Genomic DNA, 13482 nt, shown 5'->3' on the forward strand with positions numbered 1-13482 from the left:
AATTCAGCTGGAGTACAAAATATCTTACAAATGTGTTAAGTAAAATACTACAGGCAGAAACTCCGTGCTCCACAAAGCCCATACACATACAAAAAAACTATTATTATGACCTATTACTGTCCACAAAGTCAATATCCTGCATAGAAACACTAGGAAGGAGTCTGATGATGTTCACTCTACAGTTTTAACCACCTTGATTAGCACTAGGATTAGCACTTTAGTTTAACACAACTTGTAGCAACTCCTTTCCCCCAATGAAGGATGACACTTTACTGATTAATTTTTAGGTGTAATGGCAATAAATCCTCATTTTCACCATAAGAGCTGGAAATCTGTACACAAAAACAGCATATAAGTTAAAATCCACATTCTTCAATCCCATTGACAGAGGTGTATAAAATCAATCACCTAATGAAGCAAATTCTCATGTATTGCAAAATGTCAATTAAAAAGTTATAACTACATATAATGAACTTTATGCATTGCAGGGTTGGAAGGATATTGCCGCTATAGAGAGAAGAGGCTATGTATTTTTTTCTCACCTTCATACAACCTGAGGATTTACTGCAGAAAACGATGTAGCTCAATATTAATATTTTCATTAACAATCTCTAATGGTCAGCATGTCACTGTTGTCTCTAAAAATATGACAAACTAATGCCTCGTTCTCTTCTTTCCTCTGTCTTCTGTCATACACTGACTAGTACTTGGAGTATCACCCATTTGACATCACCAGAACCATCCAACCCCTAGACCAGTGATGACTCTACTTTCTGGGATTTGGAGGCTAGTATGGAGCTCAGTAAGAAAGGGTGAAGTGGGGCTTCTCCCTAGAGGAGGCCTTAAAAGATCCAGCAGGACAAGTTTCTAGAATCTGAGTTTAGCCCAGAAAAGCTCAGGCGCTGGCTGGTTGTACAGGGGTTAAAGAAGAGGCCTCAACAGGAAGTTGCACAGAGGCCGCAGGACATCTGGGCAGATGGAGTGCCCAGCTCTATCAACCTGGACTCCCACAGCTACAAATGCACCAGTCAAAACCTGAATGACCCGGGACATCACAGCTATGAAGAAGCATAGGATAGCACCACATCTTAAAGCTGATGAAAAGTGACAGTTATTGACAGTTATTTCTACAGTCCAACCTGTACCAAGAACTTCTGATGGTGAGGAAAAAACCTGAAACGGAGCAAGGCAAACACACTTCCCTGGTGAAGTTCAATCGCAGTGAATTATTAGTTATTAATAATCTCTGGCTCTGTTCCACCGCATGTCTTTGATTCCGTCTTCCTCACCTCATCCAAAACCAGTCATGACAGATGGCCATCCCTTCCTGAGCCTGTTTCTGCTCAAGGTTTCTTCCTGTTAAAACTGAGATTTTTCTTCTCACTGTCGCCAAGGCACTTACTCATAGGAGGTCATATGATTGTTGGGGTTTTCTCTTTTTTCTCTGAATTGGTGTAGGATCTACCTTACAATATAAAATGCCTTGAGGCAACTGTTGTTGTGATTTGACACTATATAAATAAAACTGAATTGAACGGATCCACAACCTAACCTCATATCCATCACCTTAGCATTTAACAAAGGGACAGATTGCTGTATATAAAAGTTGTAGAACAAACAGTGTAGGTGTGTGTGGTCAATACCAGTTCCTCCTCGTGATCCACATCTTTTGGCCGAGTAAAGAGCAGGCGCTGTTGCTTAGCCAGCTCCACATCAGCTGTAGTCTCTGGAAGATCTTGCAGAGTGCTCTGCATCTCTTCTAACAAACCCCGTTTTACATCACTGCTTATATCCTCTATCACATCCACTGGATTTTGTGGCTGCTCATCCATCAACTTCGTCAGCAAGCGAGTGAGGTGGTCATAACTAGAACATCAGTTACACAGTTTGGTACATATCAACCTATAAATCTTAGTTGTACATATTAGCACACATATTAATACACAGATACCATATGGTTCCACAAGACATTTTGTCAAAGGTTTTTCATGAGACTATTCTGTTGTATTGCTGTATTATTTCATCTAAACTGCCTTTTCTTTTTACTGCATCTTTAAATGCTGCAAAATTTGGTCTTGCAACAGTTTTGAAGTTCTCACCTCTAAAGGTGCATTTCCCCTGGCAACTCACATGGGCAGCACAATACTAGTTAACATGCAAAAATTTAGCCAGAATTTAATTAGAGTGAAAAAGAAGCTCTTGTGTCACTAAATAAGTCACAGACACCAGTTCCAGTGGTTGTGGCTCAGGATGCCGTGAGCGTACATCTACTAATCAGACCACCATCTATGGGGGTTTTATCCCGAGGGATCATCAGAGATCATCAGATGACGGAAAACTGAGACAATATATACACACAGTAAGTAATTAGGGAGGTGGTAAACATCAGGAAAGATAGCTGCAAACAACTCGGAATTAACGAGACAGGAAATAAAGAAATAATACATGAACTAACACACACACATACAGAAACCCAATATGCGTTCAAATAGCCAATTTTGCTTAGGAAGGTTCCTAACTAACAGACGTGATATGGAAGTATCTGCATGGAGGACATAATAGTATTCTTCAAATACTAAGCTTCAGTGCTTTAATGCTTGCATCCTCTGCATAGCATACTGGACCATCCTTTATGAAAGGGGAGGAGAAACTGAAGAATGCAGAACGTTATTGTATAATGGCATTACAAATCAAATGATAAAAGTGTGCTTAAGGTTCTTTATAACCAGTATTTATTAGTAATGTTCTTTGCTGTAGAGACAAGGAAAGCGACACTGAACATGATACACATAACACTAGAGACTATCAAAATAAAACTGCAAACAGACAGAGGCCAGACACAGGAAGACAAGGGAAACAAACAGAGACAAGACTGACTAAATAAAGGGAATGCAGGGAGGCGACACAGAGACAAGACTAGGAAGACAAACACAAAGAAAGTGAAGACAGAGAGAGAGCAAGAGAGAGAATGACAGGGAAAGAGGGAGAGAGACATGGAGACAAGACAGAGACAAAAACTTGACATTCGCAACCAGACATAACATGCTACACATAGGGGATTGCTGGGGAGGATCCACAGAGACCAAGTCAAACAGGACACGGAAGGAAACGAAACTCAGTGAAATCAGAATGAACTAGATCTAGGGGTTATACAGCTATGGATATCATTACAAAATCTTATCCATAGCCCGATAATGCCCTGGTGCCAATACAGCTTTAACATGTTTCAAACATTTTTGCATATATGTTAATAGTTACATTTGGATCACAGATCAAATAACATCGAATTAAGCAAAGGAGTTATAAAGAAAGGGAGAATGTTGAAATTCAGTGAATGTCTCTGTTTAGGAAAGTTTATTCATGCTTATTGCATTGTACAGCTAACTTTTCAAAAATGGAGGTACTGGTCTTGTAGTATGGAGGCAAAGCTATGGAATCACAAAACATAATGATACGATTTGGTGTAAATATCATATTATATTATAAATGTGTTCATTATTATAACTTAGATTACATCAGCAAGGAAGCTGATTAAATATTGACCGATAACGTATTGCGAATGGGTGGGATTAAATAAGTGTGCACTTCTTCCCACTGCTTTCGATATGTAACTGAATCAGAACCGGTGAAGCAATGTTGAAATGTATTGGCTTTATTTTGTATAGCTTTTTTTTCTTTTCTAAATGAACTTGTGCACATTGTTTACATGATTGAAATAAATTAACAAACAGACAAGTAGGTCATGAGAGCATCAGATACTAACTAGTACTATAAAAAGGTAACTTACAGGTTCAGGTTGCTCTTTGTGCTGTTTTTCAACATATAAGACTTGAACGCGGCAGCTGACTGCACTCTCTCCTCTTTTCCGTCCATCGTTCGTCAACTACGTCTGAGGTATGGACAGAGTAACGGTTTATACAAGCGTGGAAAAGACTTCCAAAATTTCGTCTTACCGCTTTCTCAATGTACCGCCGTATACAGACTCCAAGGGTTGCTATAGTTACTGTAACGGTGGCGCTCGCTAACAGAGGGCTCTGGTTGCTAGGCTCGCGGATGCACCCTGGCGGTTAGTGATGTGCGACACCACTGCTTGCCTTTGCTATCCGATACCAGGATGTGTTTGGAAAATTAAAACTATACCGTCATAATGAATACAAGACATCATACTTCTTGTTATTATTGTTTAATTAATAAGAATTATTAAAAAGATTTTTTTTAAAAACCACTGAAAGATCAATACGTACATTTTAAAATATTTAACTAACAATCAAAAACAAATGTGCCCGACTGAATATAAAACATTATATAAACATTTTATAGATACATTATATTATCTATTTTATGTATAAAATATTTTGAGTTGTATTTTTATTTTTTAAAGCCTAAATGGCTGTTTTACTGCAAGTATATGGTCTATTCTAATACACCTAGTCTATATAATCCACTTTAAATCTCGACAATTTGGACAAATTGGATTCTGTAGTTTTAAGGATGCAGGGAATTTCCATTAATTAAACATCAACACAAATCTACACCTAGACATAAATCACTTTCCAAAATTCAGCAACAGTGGTACAAGTTGCCAACAACTCACATTTGTCCTTTTGTACCTGGATAGTGTTCACCTGCAGCACCAAAGGGCTTTGTGAGAAATGCCTGCCTTGCAGTCTCTGCTCTTATTCATCCCAGGGATGTTCGATTGGGTTGAAATCGGGACTCTGTGCAGGTGAAGTTCTTACACACCAAACTCACTCATCCATGTCTTAATAGACCTACTCTGGACTACGCTGACAGGCGTGATAATAAGGATTCTTTATTTGGCATGAAGTCTGTACTTTATTGCTTACTTACTGATGCTTACAAATAAAGCTTTAATTATCTGATGTGCAAAACCACAAGCAGTTATGAGAATTTGAGTTGTAGGACTTGAGGGAAGAAGGTCTTCGTGAAACTCAGGAGAGACATTAGTATGTAAGATCATTTTAATTTTATACAGTTGACTGTAAATAACAAAAAAATTTACATTTAAACTGCAAGCTGTGCTCCATGGTAATTTAGGAGCAAAGTACCAAGAGAAGCACGACAAATCAAGGTCTACGTCACACCACGAATGCTTGTAGCAGACAGTTTAAAATGAGAAGTTTGCATCAAACTGTAGAAGCACAATGCAGGATGAATTCAGATTGAGCAGAGGGTCCTTACTCAATAAAATAGAGGGTCCGGAGGGTTCGCTCTCTCTTTGCCACGCTTTTCTGCCCCATTTTCTTGTTTTGCCTTCTCTTCTGTGTTGTTTTGTCTTTTGCACGTGAATATGTGGAAGGCTCTATAGCCTGGGGTTGCACTGCTTTGTGTTGTCCTGCTGTTCTGTTGGTTGTGACAGTCTGTTTTATCGTTTATATGACTCCATTCAATAAACAAACTCTGCTCTTTTCCAGATGATCTTTTTGAGTGGGCTGATTTTTAGTTGGACATAAAAAAAACTCAATATGCAAGCTGGATAGAGTTGATTACTTTGGCTTTAAAATTTAGGACCCAACAATCCACACTCATTCATCTCCTGATCACCAGTCTGTTTCTGGTGCCATACAACAGAGGCTGGCTGGTTGTTATAGCAGTCCTTCTTTACTCACTCCATTGCTTCTGTGCACGTCTCCCAATGTTGCTGTTGGCTGGGCAGCTTCTCCTCCATATTTGTACTTGGGGATGATTTGAAGGAGCAGCTGAATGATGGGGCAAGAGCAGCAGCTGGTCAAAGGCACAGGCTATTAGGGTGGATGACCCTATATTATCCATGTTCCACCCTTTGTTTTTTTAAATATATTTGGTTTTCAACTTAGCTATATTGAAGTAAAGAAAATATTACTGTTAGCAACAAATTGTGTTTAATTACCTTTAAACACAAGGTGACCTCAGTACTGACCTAAATAATTAAAAATTAACCCTGTAACCTGACCAATCCATCTGCATACTGGAACTGTCCACTGTTTTCATACTCCAGCATGTCAAGTGCAACCTCACAGCTCTCCTTGACAACACGCTCTTGGTCTTCACGGTAACGCTGCAGCACGGCCAGACACTCGTCTTTGCCAATTGAGCCTAGAGCCTCCGCTGCCTCGTGCCGGACCATGGGGTTCTCGTTGGAACGCTCCAAAGCTGCACGGAGGGCTGGGACTGCTGCTGGATGCTGCATCTGCCCCAGAACATAGCCAATCTCATGACGGAACAGAGCACTGGAGCATTGCAGGCCTGGAGGCAAACAGAATCGGATGCACATATTAATTTCCATCTGCGTAGTTCTACATACTTATTTTTATACTTCACAAGGATTTACAGTTACTGACTTTCATATATGCATATATTTTATTAGGTGCTCAGTAACGACATCTTCAAGTTCCTTGAGTGTTCTAGAACCATAGTTTGCATGTAGTATTATCAGATTAACGATGACTGCTGAGTGAAATAAATGTTCACATAATTGTTTACCATAAAGTTGGACCTTACCGTCTCCTAGTGCCAACACAGCCTCCTCAGTGCCAAGGTTACGCAGGGCAAACATGGCACGGTAGCGGTCAAAGAGTGGCAGGCTTTCATCCAGCAGTGCGGAGCGCAGCTCTGGCACGCTCTTCCTTGCTGCTGGAGGGGCTGGGTCTACAGAGCAGTAGGGGTTTTTATCTGCGTGTCCGTCCTGCAACGTTTTCTCTCCTCCACTCTGAAGCCATTCTAGCCGTCGAACAGCCAGTTGACATGTCTCTGCAACCTGTATAGATTGTCAACTTTTATGTCATTTTCTGTATCAACCGAGTGTTAATAATTGAGAGTGCAAGCTGCAATTTTAGTTGTGGTTTCAAGTATCAAGAGTAACTGAAATTATCACCAAATGTAAACCTCAAAAAATAATAAATGGCATTTGTTTATAAATAAAAATATGTCCAATTATGAAGTTAAAACACTGAAATACTGAGGTAAATGAGATTATATACTGGGAAAGTCAGTGGTTCAGTCCAGGCCTATGAGATCATAGGTGTGAGTTAACTGTCAAGTGTGTGACTGTGCTAAATAAAGCACAGTTGTATGAAGCATGCTAAATGACATATCAGACTTGAATTCTTCCAAAAGTTGAAGTCATATTTACTTTGTCTCTGCTTAGCGTCTCTTAAAGTTCCTCTGACTTACATATTTAATGTTTCTGACAAACAAAGAAACAACATGAGATGATGAGTATATGAGGACCATTATGACTGTATTTTAACCAGTCAATTTCAAACTGCTGCTCTGCTCACATTCAGTTTTTATGACCGTAACATGGTATGTATACCCTCTGAAAATTAGCAAGATTTTGTTACCACTCACTTAGAACTCACCAAATCAAATGGTGGAGAGTCCCAGGTATTTAAACCCTAGTGGGGGTTGTGCCTTAATGTGGCCATTATGCTCACCATGTCTCACACTGACTTTCGTTGTGACAAAACCTGGCACATTGTGCTGCGGCCACCACAAGAAAGTTTTTCCTTCCCACTGTTGCCAAAGCGCTTTCTCATAGGAGGTGATATGATTGCTGGGGTTTTGAATTGAATTGATAAGACAGCTGCAGGGAGTTTATAGATACACCAAGAGTAAAAACCAGTAGACCAGAAAATTCACACTGAATGTTGAATGTTAGCAATTTGAAGGAGTGAAATAAACCAGGAGTAAATGGAACACAGTTTTAGTTACCCTTGTAAACTACTGCTATAACTCCAACACGGCTTGAGCACCTCTGGGAATTTAAGTATTGGGTGGACAAAGTTCCACAGTCCCACATTTTAAGGAAAGTTTCACCAATACAGGAAATGATTGATACAGGTGACAATATTGTTAAGTATATATGATTAATTAGATAAAGTTCTACTGGAAAAACTGGCAATAATTGAAGCAGAGAGCAATAATTTTAGTAAGCTTGCATGTGCAAAGATGATCGATGGGATTGTTCCCATCTGTGTCTTACAATCTGAGGAAATGGTAAAGTGGGGGTGGTTGACCTTGAAAATGGGTAAACAGACATGGGTATCACACTGGTATTGTTGTAAATGTTGCCTAGTAGCAATGGTACGAAAACAGCTGTCTCTGTAATAGAGTGGGAGTGAACAGGATTTATGCTGTAAAGACCACAAGAGTGAAGGGTTAGTTCAATGCCTGTGGACAGATTGTGTGAATCCCAGTGGTTTCGGTGAAGGCAATTTCGCTTGAAAAAGTTCAAAGCAGTTGAGGAATGACAGGTTGTAGTACACAAAGGGAATGTCTTTATTAATGCATTAGCTCTTAAACCAGATGTGCCATTGAACTCTAAACAGCTGAACTTTACATTACTAAATAAAAGGGGGTATGACAGCAAGTCAGAGGTGACAGATTGCTTTCCAGTGGCTGCCCACGAGGTGTATAAAGCCTTGCTTGAGGTTCTCTGACAATATATTAAGTCATTAGTGCCAAGACAGACAACTATTGCAGAGACTTTGTGGTCTTAATGTCCTTCATGTGGGCGCCGCCATGTGTCAGACCATAGAGCGATCAACAACAAGCACCAGAATTAAAAGGACGCTCAAGGTGGTGGCAGATGGTGAGCAGTTAGGGGGCACAGTAGCATGTCATCAATCAGATGCAGCAGTAGGAGCAGTAACAGCAGCAGAAATAGAGGTGGCAGTGGCAGCAGCAGTACCCAACAAGACAAGCGCTGATCCCCAACTTACAAGACGGAGTCTTGGATATCATCTTGTAACACTGAGTATACCAGCAGACAATGTCAGAGCAGCAAGCAGTTAATAAACAGGCTAAAAAAATAAATAATAATAATAATGATAATATTTTAAAAAGGCTAGCAAGGAAAACCACACTTCAGGGATGGATTGGAATGCAGTGGTGACACTATAGAGTTGAAGATGTCAAAGTAGAGGGCATAGTTTCTGTACCACCAAAGATTTAATACACTTAGTAAAAGGTTTTAGGAAAAAACTTTAAAAGGCAGCAGGAAACATCAAGAGCAGCCTGAAAGATGGCCGTTAGGAGGTGATGTGACAATAAAGGCATGACAACAACCAGTCAATTCAAATACAACAGTCAATCAAGTTTTTCAGTTACTTTCAAAATTAATTAATATCCTGTTAAATTAGTCCAAGCCTAAATTGTAGGTCTGTTCTGTAGCAGGTAAAATGGAAATCAAGTTGAAAGTTGCAGGCAAGTTTTGTGATATGCTCTTACCTCAATGACAGGATCCTGACTGTACTCTTTCAGTAGGTTCAAAACCACAGAATCACCAATTGCCCCCAGAGCTTCCCCTACAAGTACACAGAGATAGCAGTCAGACTTCAAAACTGCACCGCTGTTTCCAGCTTTCATTTGTTTTTGCATCCTGCAAGTCTCAAAATATTTTCTGAAAAGCATCCATCATGCTTACGCCAGGAAAGTATTGTGAGTTTGCATACACATGTATGTAAACTTATACTTTTCTACACAAACTTATGTTTAGCAGAAAGAGAGTGGTTAAATATTAGCTCACTAACAGTCCCTCATGCCAAATGCACATTCTCAGTTTCTTTCAGTTCAACATGACCTTCTTTAGGGACAATTCTGTCAAAGTGTGGCCTTTTCGCAAGGCACCTAGTGCTCCTTACAAAGACCACTAAAGCATTTTAATGTGGGGGCAGTATATTTGGCTACTCATTTTAGTATTTATTGTTTTGGCAGTCCTTGATATCATTCAGATGCCATGATTGTGTACTGCAGTGGATGGAATTCCAGCTCCACTGTCTGCATAAATGGTCCTTGTGGTGCTCTAGAGACCAGAGCAAGCTAGGGAGAGGATTGCATCTCTCAAACCAGAACCTGCAGTACATGAAACTGGTCTACATGTCATTACTCCATCTCCACAAGGCTGCAGCACAAAAAAAAACAACAACGTTGTAACCAGCCCAAAATGGCAAAGCTTCAGACTCAATTGACAAGCAGCTGATTATACGATTATACTGCTTTTTGTCACAAAGTACTTAGCAAAGATAAGATTTGTGAAGGAGCAACTAAATTATATTATTTACCGTAATTGTCGGGCTATAAGCCGCTACTTTTTGCACAAGCTTTGAACCCTGCGGCTTTTAGTCAGGTGCGGCTTTTCTATAGATTGTCCATGATTTTTGTGATATCGTAAGACGATTTGTTTTGTTTGTTCCGCTGTTGTACGGCACTACGTTGCCTGGCAGAAGGATCGGGGTTCAAGAGTGGTATGTTGGTCACATGTCCATCCGCCAGGCAACATAGTGCCGTACAAGTAGCGCGAAAAACAAACTTCAAAGTAGCGCTACGCGTTCAGCGGGAGTCGTGGATGACGAGCGGCGATAAACTTGCGAAAAGCAAGTTGTGCTCAACTCCACCGGTGGAATCTGACAGCGTGGAAAAGTGTGCAAACATCCACGATCACCAACGGATTTCGAAGGGCTGGACTGCTGCATGATGAAGAGGAGGACACCGCCACGGCCCTTCAGAGGGTGTTCGACTCTGACACTGACAATGACAATGAGGATTATCTTTGGTTTTGAAAGTGACAACGAAGGAGAGAAGCTGAGAGTGGATGACGAAGCCATCCTGAGCCTGTTCGTTTCCGACACTGGAGAAGAGGACTTTGGTGGTTTTAGTGCGCAGGAAGATGGTGGTGAATGACTGACTTTTCTTCTTGTTAAAGCCGTGTCACTGCACCTGAGCCTAAAAGGTAGTCTGAATCTATTTTTCTGGTGTGCTGTAGGTTACTGTTATGTAATACATTTGTTACTCATTTATGAAGCACAGCACATGTGCAAATATGTACCCATAACTTGATTTTCAAAATATTAATAAAAGGGGTGTGTCTCCAAACAGCCATCTCTTTCCTGACAATTCGCTTTGTGCATATTCTCTTACATATGATAAGTCAATATTGAAACACCTGTGGCTTTTGGTCAGGTGCGGCTAATGTATGTACAAAACAGGATTTTCCCCTGATTTTAGCTTGTGCGGCTAATATTCAGGTGCGCTTTGTAGTCCGGGAAATACGGTAATTGTTTAATTATACCACCTTACCTAAATTACTGTTAGGAAAAAAAATTGATGACACAAGAGAGTAGCTCATTTTCTACTTTTCTGCTACTCTAGGTATTTTACACAGTGCACGTGCGTCTGTATTGCGCGTGTGTTGTAAATACAAAAAGCAGATTAATTGGGAACTTCTGTACTTAGTGCAGCAACAAATGAACACTTGGACACGCACCATCTGTGCAGAGCACAGAGCTTACATAAAACATACTCTGTCAAAATACTTGTGTTGGTAGTACACAGACTCCTCAACCTCATCAAGCATGCTTACCTGCTTCATGCCTAACCATTGGCTCCTGCTGTTTATCTTTGAGAACAGCAGTCAAAGTAGGAATGGCCCGTTTGTCCTGCATCTGTCCCAGGCAGTAAGCCAACTCATGCTTCAGCAGGGCTGATTCATCAGCGAAGGCTTTGCTGATCCATTCTATAGCTTCAGCACCTGACACACACAGATGACACCCTGAATTAGTTCACCCAAAAATCACTACAGGCATTCAGTCACAGCAAATATATTGCAACAATATGCAACAGCTGTGCTGTGATTTCAGTTTACATTAAAAAAAGATCTCTCAGAGAAAAAGAAAAAACTGAATGTCTTGTCTTTCAAACAGTACAGTGCTGCTTTCTGTGATTGAGCCAACCAGACGACGAGGAAAAGACTGGAGGCTGCAAGTCTGAGAACAAGACGTTATTGCAAAGTTTAGGGATTTAAAGATTACTTTTTTCATGTGAGTTTTGTTGGAAAACATAGGGGCTACTAAAATATAGTGAAAGGACAGAAACAACCACAACTACATTTGAAAAAAAAGAAAAAAGAAGAAACTGAATGTGTGGGGTGAGTCCCACCCCTACAAACCAATGTTGGAGTCCTAAATACTACTGCAAATCTTGAGTACTGTTACTTAGCTGAGTGCTTTTGTCATTTATCCAGTTTTTGAAAATAAAAAACTCTGTGGTCCTGGTGTTTTACCTCCCAGGTTCCTCAGGGTAAATAAAGCTCTGAACCGCTTGGTCAGGTCCTGTCTCGGGTCCACCAGATGCTGTCCTATTGATGCAACGTTCTCGACAGTAGCCATGCTGCTGGAAAGAGAGCAACACACTTATGACTCTTGGACCTGTAAACTTAGAGCAATGTGAAAGCTTTTTTGTCTTACTAATATTCAAGTCTTATTTATCTTATTTATGCTAAAAATCTAAAACTGCTAGGTGAGAACAAAACGGTTATATAGACTATAACCGAGACATATGAGGATTTTGACTAAATACCTCGAGTCCAGGCCAATATTAAAACCAGCTGCGGAGGATATAGTATTTAGATATCGTTTCTGTCCACGGCCCGCAGCTAACTCTGTACTTTATATGATGTATTATTGATCTTTTTCACGCTTCTCTCCTTCCTGGTGAACACCGCTGTCACTTCACTACATTCCGGTGTCTCGCGCCTGAGTCGGGAGCACGCGCTGAGCACACCGGCTTCCACAAATAAACCATCGCCTATCATTGGCTGAACTCTTTCACAACTACCTCACACGGTATTCACTAACTCCACCACACAACGGTGCTCAGTGTAACCATTGTCTAAACATACCAAGCTTCAGTATGTACAGCGTTTCACACACCTCCGTCACGGTCCCCACAGCACAATCCACGGACAGTCGCAGGAAGCGGTTGTGTCCTTCTTCTTTTTTGTTATTTTTGCAGGTGGTTGGAAAACTACGAAATTGTGTTTTGCCGCCACCAGCTGGTATGGAGTGTAGACTCAAATGTCGCTCCAAAAACAAAAAAACAGGGCTATTTAAGAACATAAACCACACACCTTTACAATATTTGGAATGGAGGTAGCAATAGAAAAAAAATCTAATAATGTTGTGTGTGTAACTTTTTTCTTTAGTCGGACAGATAAAGTAAAAAAAAAGAAGCTCATGCTATACAAGTGTAGCACAATTTACAGACAGTTGTACGGTTATTACTACTGTGAGGTTATGTCCTTCAAGTAAAAACGAGTACTTATTCACCTCAGTGTTCTAGAGGGGGTTATTGGGGGCTATTTTCCTTGGAAATTTCACCTGATAGTCAAGGAATTTAAATAAAATAGAGTAAATTTATAATTAGTCAGTTTGCTGATAATATGCCTTTGTTGTTGTTGTTTTCATTTTTTTTTGTAAAAGAACTTATGATCTCTAAAGGAACAAAATTAATTTTTCTCAAACGCATCTGGTCTGATTGTAAATGTTATGATATGTCAGATTTTAGCAATCTGCAATCTTGATTTAAATACTTTAATAAAGTATAAAGTATATCAAAATAATAAAATGATTTGTTGTTGAAAGGAACATTTGAATACCACTCCTAGATTTCCTATTTAAGCGATTTGAAATTGAGGTTGACTCA

The 13482-nt window shown here is 40.0% G+C and overlaps 2 protein-coding genes across 7 annotated transcripts in view; both read right to left on the reverse strand.

Moving 5' to 3' along the window:
- rsph4a (radial spoke head component 4A) overlaps nucleotides 1–3980 on the reverse strand; it is an 8979-nt gene extending 4999 nt beyond the window's left edge. Inside the window, exons 1-2 of the mRNA XM_082511499.1 lie at nucleotides 3788–3980; nucleotides 1644–1866 (exon numbers count right to left, since the gene is read on the reverse strand). Of these exons, the coding sequence (XP_082367625.1) occupies nucleotides 1644–1866; nucleotides 3788–3873 (309 nt within the window). The 5' untranslated portion in view covers nucleotides 3874–3980. The remainder of the gene's footprint in view (nucleotides 1–1643; nucleotides 1867–3787) is intronic.
- Nucleotides 3981–4960: 980 nt separating this feature from the next.
- Nucleotides 4961–12797, reverse strand: dohh (deoxyhypusine hydroxylase/monooxygenase). Of its 6 annotated transcripts, none has more exons than XM_082509692.1 (6): nucleotides 12711–12797; nucleotides 12062–12168; nucleotides 11363–11530; nucleotides 9232–9308; nucleotides 6502–6757; nucleotides 4961–6246 (listed from the first exon to the last, which is right to left on the reverse strand). In XM_082509692.1, the coding sequence occupies exons 2-6, from the start codon at nucleotides 12165–12167 to the stop codon at nucleotides 5936–5938; spliced, it is 918 nt and encodes a 305-aa protein (XP_082365818.1). In that variant the 5' UTR covers nucleotide 12168; nucleotides 12711–12797; the 3' UTR covers nucleotides 4961–5935. The 6 variants fall into 6 exon arrangements, with proteins under 6 accessions (XP_082365818.1, XP_082365819.1, XP_082365816.1 ...); XM_082509693.1 differs by having other exon boundaries at nucleotides 12062–12171; nucleotides 12711–12788; XM_082509690.1 differs by having other exon boundaries at nucleotides 12062–12171; nucleotides 12680–12783.
- Nucleotides 12798–13482: the final 685 nt, after the last annotated feature.

The sequence above is a fragment of the Aulonocara stuartgranti genome (assembly GCF_965226115.1).
Source record: "Aulonocara stuartgranti genome assembly, chromosome: 17".
In the NCBI taxonomy this organism is placed as follows: domain Eukaryota; kingdom Metazoa; phylum Chordata; class Actinopteri; order Cichliformes; family Cichlidae; genus Aulonocara; species Aulonocara stuartgranti.

Coding starts and splice junctions, on each gene's coding strand:
- dohh (XM_082509692.1), bottom strand. CDS start 12,167: ATGGCTACTGTCGAGAACGTTGCATCAATAGGACAGCATCTGGTGGAC. Junction 11,531..12,061: donor TACCCTGAGGAACCTGGGAG/GTAAAACACCAG, acceptor TGTGTGTGTCAG/GTGCTGAAGCTATAGAATGG. Junction 6,758..9,231: donor GTCAGGATCCTGTCATTGAG/GTAAGAGCATAT, acceptor CAATCTATACAG/GTTGCAGAGACATGTCAACT.